The 9,320-nt window shown below is 42.5% G+C and overlaps 1 protein-coding gene across 1 annotated transcript in view; it reads right to left on the bottom strand.

Annotated features, from left to right (window-relative positions):
* Positions 1-6,965: 6,965 nt before the first annotated feature.
* Positions 6,966-9,320, bottom strand: part of TMEM114 (transmembrane protein 114) — a 45,703-nt gene continuing 43,348 nt past the window's right edge. Inside the window, exon 3 of the mRNA XM_017533837.2 lies at positions 6,966-7,213. Coding sequence (XP_017389326.1) covers positions 7,203-7,213 — 11 coding nt within the window. The 3' untranslated portion in view covers positions 6,966-7,202. The remainder of the gene's footprint in view (positions 7,214-9,320) is intronic.

The raw sequence follows: 9,320 nt of genomic DNA, 5'->3' as shown, positions 1-9,320 counted from the left end.
GTAGCCAATGGAAGGAGAATGAGAGAGAAGGAAGGAAGGAGACAGGGAAGGAGAGAGAAAGGAAGACAGCAAGGGAGGGAGGAGAAAAAGAAGGCGGGAAGAAGTGAAAGTGGGAGGGATGAAGGGAGGGAGGGAGAAAGGGAGGGAGGGAGGGAAATGCAGTTAACCAACAGAGAAGGATGGGAGGGAGGGAGAGAATTGGGGTTGGGAAGGAAGTCTGGAAAAGAAGGAGGGGCCGGGCATAGTGGCTCAGGCCTATAATCCCAGCACTTTGGGAGGCCAGGGCGGGTGGATTGCTTGAGGCCAGGAGTTCAAAACCAGCCTGGCCAACATGGAGAAACCCCATCTCTACTAAAAATGCAAAAATCAGCAGAATGTGATGGCATATGCCTGTAATCCCAGCTACTCAGGAGGCTGAGGCAGGAGAATGGCTTGAACCGGGAAGTGGAGGTTGTAGTGAGCCAGGATCATGCACCTGCACTGCAGCCTGGGCAGCAGAGCGACACTCTGTCTCAAAAACAAGGACAGAGGGAAGAAGGAAGGAAAGGAGGGAGGAGTGAGGAAGGAAGGAAGACCCATTGCAGCCTCTTAATAACTTTCTAATGCATTAAGCAAAATATTTTGAAAATGTAGACAACAACACTACTCTTTATATAGTTACTTATTACACCGTGCTGGTGTGCTGTTTGAATCACAAATTGCATGCTAATGGCCTAATTCATAAACCATTGACATTCTTTATGAGTCTTTAGCATTCAGAAATGAAGAATTTCTGTTCAAAATATAATTTGCATTGCAAAATTCAATAATTTAGTTTCTCAGATTCATTAATGCCTAAAACCACAACATAACTTATCCCATTCCAACCCCCTCCTTGGGACACTGGAAAAAGAAGGGTTTCAGCTGGGAAATCAAGTACTGCTTTTTATGGCCACGTTTGAAACTGCTGTGAGAGTTATCACAAGGGAAGCCATGTTGGTTTTCCTCAAGGAGTGGGCACTGAAGGGTTCTGCCACAGCAGGATAATAGAAATAGAAGGAACTCTTGAGCCACGCAGAAAACCTTCACAATCTTAGGAACTCCATCTGAGACCAAAGTTTCTGCTGAAAGAAATGTTTCATGTTCAGTGCACTCATCCATGGAAAACTCAATGAAGTGGCCAGTGTAACATTCAAGGTATCAAGATAACAGTTGAATAATTCATGGGACACTCGGTTGAATAGTCTGTGGAACCCTCAGTGAAATGATCAATGTAACAGTCAATTGAATAGTCCATGGGAAAACTGAATAATCTGTGAAGCACTCAGAGGTATTGTCAATCAGATATTTAATGGAAAATGCTGTAGAATTCTCTGTGAACTAGAAATGAGGAACATTCTCTTGGCAAATACCTCTGTAATGAGACAGGGAACCTACCTCATGTAGATGAGAAGTAAAGTTGAACTCATAGCAACTCTAGCTATTTTTGTGTCCTAGTATAAGAGAGGCACTGAAAATCTGTTGGAAGAAAGAATGGAAAGGTGGATTGCTTATGGAAGAGCCAGTGGGAATGCTTATCTGACGCCAGTACCCAGTAAGGTCTTTTGTGGTACTACTTGGAGTTCAGCTCCAACACACCAATCTTGATGTGATGGGTTTTAATTGGAATGTGCTAGTGTAAATTTTTCTTTTAAAACAATTTGTAGGCTGCTCAGAACCCAGATCCTAGTATAGAGACAATAAAATTGAATGAACATAACTTTTGGAGTCAAAAGTCATACATGTTAATTTTCACTCTGCCTTTAACTCTCTGTGTAAACTTGTCCACGGCACACCCTCTTGCTGGGACTTATAAATAGGGACATTTGGATGTCGTGATCTCTAAAAATTCTTTCAACACTAAAACCTCTAGGACTTCTGAACCTGACCCTAGTATCATGACCAAAATTAGACACCAGTCAGTCCTGTCTAGGTGCGTTTGCCTCCCAGAGCTGCTATCCAAGGCCATGAAAAATGAACAGCCAAATATCTTACTAGCATGTAAAGGGGTCCATTAAAGAAAAACACATGTCTCATTTAGTGCTGTATTCCAGGTGCTCAGCATACAACCTGCATATCATTAGTGCTCAAGAAATATTCATTCATTCAACAGATGTTTGCTGTGCAATGACACTGTGATGAGCCACATTCTAAGCAGTAGGGATACCATGATAAACAACATAAATAAAGTCCCTACCTTTATGGAGCTTATATTGAACTGGAAGCAGATAATCAACAAGTAAAACACACAGAAACAAAGCACACAAGTTCAAACAGTGATGAGAGCTGATAAAGTAATTGGTGGAGAATGGTTGAGATGAAGGGATTACCTTAGCTCAGTTCAAGAATATGTGCTCAGACATTTGATAGAACATTTGAGTTGAAACATGGATGACAACAAGAAGCCAACCATGGAAAGATCCCAAGGGACAGTATTCTTGGAAGAGAGAGAAGCAAGTGTCAAGGTCCTGGGGCAGGAACATGCTCTGTGAGTTCATGGAAGATGATCAAAGTCCTGTGTGGATGGAGTATTGTGAGGGGCAATGAATGGGTGAGGTGGTTATGATTTATGTCAGAGGCTTAAGTACATGGTCAGGAGTTAGTATATTATTCTAAGTGTAATAGGAAACCAGTGAATATTTTTAAAAGGTAAATGGCATGATCTGGTCCAGAGCTTTAAAGGACCAAGTGGATGCTTTATGGAAAATTGAATTGTTGAATGAATGGAGTACAAAGTACCAATTGAATGTTACATCGACCATTTCACTGAGCATTCCACAGACTATTCAACTGAGTGTTCCATGAACTATTCAATTGTTACCTTGAATGTTACACTGGTTGCTTTATTGAGTTTTCTATGGACCAGCTTACATAAAATCGCACATTTCTTTCAGCGGAAACTTTGGTCTCAGTGGGGGTTCCTGAAATTGAGAAGATTAAATGTGCTCCTTGGAAGAGAGTCAACCCAGGAAAGTGACCCCTGTCAAGAAGAAGGACACAGTCAGACATTTCAGAAAGCAACTCCAGTGTGATTCCGGATCTGCAGTGGCATCTGACCAGGAAAGCCACCTCCTCTGCCTGGCACCCAGCACCTCTTTGTGAAGCCTGAAAGTGACTCTCATTTTGAGATTTGCTCCACTTCTTCCTCCTTCTGTCCCTGCAAAACTCTATCCCTGCAGCCTTGCCATGAGAGCAAGTCATTCATCAGAAAATCTAAAATATTTATTGTGCACATTGTAAAGGCCAAAGTGCTACATCATTGAGCTCTGCCCAGATGGGAACAAGGTTTCGCAGTGTGATGACTGGGATAAAGACGTGTCGGACAAAATTGCAGATAATTAATCTGTGCAAATGTAACTCTTCAAAGGGGACCAGAGGACTTGCTTCAGTGCCAAAGACAAACCAGTCCATAATGACCATCATTAAAATTTAATGCAATTTGCTTATTTGAAAAGAAAAAGGAATTCTTCATGTCCTTTATAGCTGTCATTTGTCGTACTTCTACAGGGATAATGTGAGAAGTGGGAGCAGGTGGAGGGTGTAGAATTGCTTTGAGGGCTAATCATGAGCCAAATTCTGGTGGGAGGATCTCTCCAAGGCAACTACATCCACAGACATCCCTCTCTCCTGTTCCCATCGCTGCTTTTCCTTTGGCAGTGAAAGGAAAAATAGTAATGGGGCGGTACATCAGATGGGATGACACGCACGTGCTTGGTGGGAGCTGAAGGCAGAGTTGCTGGTGGAGAGGTGAGCAACATGCTGGTTGTTACTGACTTTGAGCAAGTCCTTTGATCCTCAGGATTTTCATTTATAAAGTCTACAAATGTACTTAGCACATGGTCAATGTTGAATTCATGCAACAATCATCATGGTTATCATTTGCTGTAGTTGTACTCCTAGATACAAGCCATGGGCCTTTGGGCAACTCTCCTAAGATTTCCATAAAGTGGAATTATTACTACATCTTCCCCATTGGGAACTTGGGAAAATTGGACAAAGTAACATGTACCCAGCACTTAGGTCCCGGTGCAAGTTCAGAGAAGAGCTACTCCTGTCATCATCACCCTTTCCATCAGTCTCAGTGATTGACTTTCTCCTTAGGTCAAGATTTGCCTTGGAACTGGGGCTGGGGCTGAGATGCTATTGGTGGGGAGTGGTGGTGAAGGGGTGTGGGTGGTGGGAAGTCTCACCATCTGAGTGTCTGCTGTGCCCAGTCTCTGATGTGTCTCTGTGTCCCCCATTAATAAATAGGGCCACTTATTGGAGCCACATACTTCATGAGCCTTGTTTTAAAATAAAATGCAGTCATACTCAGGCACTAGGAAGGGTTAAAAAGCTCTATATAAATATAAAGTGTTGATGGTTATTGTTTATTAAGTAGCGAGGACTTTTTTATTATTATTTTGATTCCTCTAGCCCTGGGATAGCAAATAAATCAGAAAAATGTCAAGTCAGAGTGAAACATAGATCTCCAGGAACCAGGGCACAGAGCTTCATCGGTATTTTTTTTTTCTTCTTACAGTCTTCGCTGAAAGACATTTGAAGGGAAGTTAATAATTGAAACGTAATGAATAATTGCAGTTTAGGGTCCATAGCACAATCATAATTGCCAGTTTATTACTTTTTTAATATATTTGCCAAGTATTAATAATATTGAAATAATGCAAGAAGATCATGGGAAATAAATGAAATATATCATTTGTCAAGGAAGAGGGATTTCCAAACTGTAGGCACTGCTCTTATGAGTTCTGTGATGAATGTGGCATTGCAGCAAATCCTTCATCGTGGGAACGTCACCTGCAAATTTTGGTTCCTGCATAATTCTCATCAAGTCAAATAAAGGTGAAGATATGGAAGGCTTACTGCGTAGGGAGCCCTGCCATCTTTCATGTGCTGCCTAGGGTGTGTAGAACACAACACTGAAGAAAGTTCCAGAGCTAAGAATCATAATACCCAGATTTTAGCCCTAGCTCTGGTTTGATCCTGAACAAGTGTCTTCTCAAGTCTTCATGGTCAAAATGAAAGACAAAAGCATCAAAATTAAAGGGGTTGGGCAGGGCGCTGTGGCTCATGCCTGTAATCCCTGCACTTTGGGAGGCTGAGGCGGGCAGATCACCTGAGGTCAGGAGTTGGAGACCAGCCTGGCCAACATGGTGAAACCCCTTCTCTGCCGAAAATACAAAAATCAGCCAGGTGTGGTGGCATGCACCTGTAATCCCAGCTACTTGGGAGGCTGAGGCAGGAAAATTGCTTGAACCTGGGAGGCGAAGGTTGCAATGAGCCAAGATCACACCACTGCACTCCAGCCTGGGTGACAGAGCGAGACTCTATCTCAAAAAAAAAAAAAAAAAAAAAAAAAAAAAAAAAAAAAAAAAAAAAAAAAAAAAAAAAAAAAAAAAAAAAAAAAAAAAAAAAAAAAAAAAATGAAGAGTTTGAAACAGGTCCTGAATCCCAACTGTTTCATCTCTAAAAACCAATTTTATTACTTTTCGCCCCCAGGTACTTGGATGTTTTGAAAGCTTTTCATATGACAATTTCTGCATAGCTAACTTCACCACGCCTTGACGTCTTCTTCAAAAACCAACATCCTCGTCTCTAAAATGAGAAGGTTGACTTGGGTGAAGGCTTGCAACCTCAGTATCTCAACACTAGCAATGGGGAGAATCACAACTATTTTATTACTGAAATCAGCTGAAGTAATGAAGTCTGCAATGAAATGCTAAAACAAATTAAAATAGATTCGAAGGATCCTCTGACAAAGCCATTCTTGCCGCCTCAAGTTCAGATGCTTTTTCTTTTTCTTTGTTGTTGTTGTTGTATGTTTGTTTGTTCTGGGGTTTTTGCTTCCATGTCTTCATCATATTCCAGGCATTGAGCTAAGAAAAAGGTGAAGACTCACAGTTGAGGCACTAGGAATCACCACCATTCATGGTCTAAGTATCCATCCTAAGGCGGTAGTAAAAGGCAGAGCAGGTGTGAAGGGCACTTGTTTGTTTCAAAACAAAGATAATATTTCCTTTGTCATGGCTGTAGGAATCACACATTTTTCTTTGTTAAAAATACAGGCCAGGTGTTGTGGCTCACACCTGTAATCCCATCACTTTAGGAGGCCACGGTGGGAGGATCATTTGAGCCCAGGAGTTGGAGATCAGCCTGGGCAAGAAGATGAGACCCCATACAAAAAAATTTAAGAATTATTAGAACACGTGGACACAGGGAGGGGAACATCACACACCGTGGTCAGTGGGCGGGGGTGGGGTGCCCAGGGGAGGGACAGCAGGGGTGGGGAGAGAGGGGAGGGATAACGAGGGGAGAAATGTCTGATATAGGTGATGGGGGGATGGGCAAACCACCTTGCCATGTATGTACCTATGCAACAGACCTGCATGATCTGCACATGTTCCCCAGAACTTAAAGTACTATTTAAAAAAATAATAAATTTAAGAATTAACTGGTTATGGTGGCGCGTGCCTGTGGTCCCAGCTTCTTGGGAGGCTGAGGCAGGAACATCTCATGAGCTCAGGAGGTTGAAGCTGTGATTGCAACACTGCTCTCCATCCTGGGCAACAGAATGAGATCCTGTCTCAAAAAACAAAAACAAGCCAGGCATGGTGGCTCACACCTGTAATCCCAGCACTTTGGGAGGCCAAGGCGGGCAGATCACCTGAGATCAGGAGTTTGAGACCAACCTGGCCAACATGATGAAACCCCGTCTCTACTAAAAATACAAAAGTTAGCCAGGCGTGATAGCGCATGCCAGTAGTCCCAGTTAGTTGGGAGGCTGAGGCAGGAGAATGGCTTGAACCCAAAAGGCAGAGGCTGCAGTGAGCCAAGGTGGCGCCATTGCACTCCAACCTGGGCAACAGAGTGAGACTGTGTCTCTGTATATAGATATTATGCGTATATACACATAATATATATATGATAATAAAGCTACCACTGGGATATAACTGATGCTAATATTTTAATAAACATTCTTCCTAATTCATATAGCTATTCACATACACATATAGATTCTATTTTTCATAACCATGATAATACCATATGGTGTGAAACTACAGTCTGGTTTTCTCCCCCATTATGTTTTATACCAGGAACTTCTTTCCATGACATCAAAGCCCTGCAGAAGTTTTCCATTCTATTGATTTACTGTTAATAATTCACCACTGACATCCGTAGAGCTATCAAAAAGCAGCTGTAAAGAAGAACAAGAAAGCTTTTTGTAAACTGATATGAACCACCTCCAAGATAGGTATAAGCATAAAAGGCAAGGTTAGAACACTGTTTACTTTGCTGCCATTTGTGTATAACAAGAGAGAAAAGAAAAAGAAAGGTGTCGTGGAGTCGGGGCGGGGGCAGTATTTAAACATTTGTGCTCTGAGGCTGGGCACAGTGGCTTACACCTGTAATCCCAGCATTTTGGGATGCCAAGGCAGGCAGATTGCTTGAGCCCAGGAGTTCGAGACCAGCCTGAGTAGCATGGTGAGACTCTGTCTCTACAAAAAAAAAAAATTAGCTGGGCATGGTCGTGCATGCCTGTAGCCCCAGCTACTCAGGAGGCTGAGGTGGGAGCATCACGGGAGCCCAGGAAACCAAGGCTGCAGTGCGCCACAATCCTGCCACTGCTCTGTAGCCTGAGTGACAGAACAAGATCACGTCTCCAAAAAAAAAAAAAAAAAAAGATAAACATATTTGCTCTGGAGGGGAGGCCAAAGAATTGATGGTGCTGGATGTGGTGAGAGATAACCCAGTGAGCAGACAGAGACCTGAGGCAGAAGAGAGAAGTATCATTGTGTACCCTATTGTACCCATGGAAGTTTGGACAATATGATTGTATGAACCTAGACAAAGAATGTGTGTGCTGTGTTTTTATGTTATATATACTTCATTGCGGATGGGTGCGTATGTATGTATTTAATTTTAATACAGTAGATACATTTGTGTTATATTTAATTTTAATAGAGTAGATGAATTTGTGTTATCTTTAAGTTATATCATTTATAATGTATCTATTTGTGATTTATGAGAAAACAGTTTATCACTGAATCCTCAATCTCTAGTCAAATGCCTGGAATATAAGGAGCTCAATAAATATGCACTCCATAACTTGATGTTCACATGAATAAACAAATTCTGATTATTAAATAGCATATCTGTGAGTTGCGATTTTTTTTAGTTACTTCCCGTTTTTTCAGTTTGGGCATTGCCACGGAACATGTGATCTATATGAACATACGAACAACATCTGCCTTGTATGCAGTGCTGAAGAAATGTTTGAGGATCCCTGGGCCAACAGCACTCACAGTGCTTCCAACTGATACACCCTGGAATCCCAGAATGGGATCTAGAAGACTCAAGATTCCGGGATCCTTTTCCTCTGAAAAGTGAATTGAGGGGTGGGAGGGTAGAGAAGCTGGAAGCGTAATCCCAGCCCAAGACCCACTTGCCCAAAACACCTGCCCCTGGCCCAAGTGACGACTTCAGCTCCACAAAGTCTCCTTCTCTCTCTGATCCCTAATTAGACCCAGAGGAGGGCTCTGCCTTTTACAAGCAGGCTCAGATGCCGGGGCATATCTTCCCCGCAGCCTCATACCACCATTTCCTTCCAACCTCCCACACCCCAATTCCCTTCTCCAAGGAAAATGACCCCTGAGCCTTCACTCTTCCAGATCCCATCCTGGAATTCCGGGTTGTATCCCCTGGAAGCACCCTGCGTGCAATGGGCCCAGGGATCCTTAAATATTTATTCACCACCACAAGCAAGACAATGTTGTTAATATAGGTCACATGTTCCATGAGATACCCAGATCGTCACAGAAACCTAAATTTAAAAAAGAAAAAAAAATGGAAGTAACTTAAAAAAAATTACAACTCACGAATATGCTATTTATTTATTTATTAGACAGAGTCTCGCTCTGTCACCCAGGCTGGAGTGCAGTGGCACAATCTCAGCTCACTGAAACCTCCACCTCCCCGATTCAAGCAATATTCTGCCTCAGCCTCTGCGGTGGCTGGGATTACAGGCACGTGCCACCAAGCCCGGCTAATTTTTGTATTTTTAGTAGAGATGGGGTTTCACCATGTTGGCCAGACTGGTCTCGAACTTCTGACCCCAGACTGAGGTGATCCGACCACCTCAGTCTCCCAAAATGCTGGGATTACAGGCTTTTGGGAGCCAAAGGACTGGGCAAAAAATGTGGTAGTTTAATAATTAGAATTTATTTATTCTTTCAAACTTCAAGTTATTAAATACATAGTTATCGAACTCCTTATGTTTCAGGCACTTGGCTAGGGATTGAGGA

The sequence above is a fragment of the Cebus imitator genome, unplaced genomic scaffold (assembly GCF_001604975.1).
Source record: "Cebus imitator isolate Cc_AM_T3 unplaced genomic scaffold, Cebus_imitator-1.0 Scaffold4, whole genome shotgun sequence".
Taxonomy (NCBI): Eukaryota; Metazoa; Chordata; class Mammalia; order Primates; family Cebidae; genus Cebus; species Cebus imitator.
This window is presented reverse-complemented; position numbering and strand designations above follow the sequence as displayed.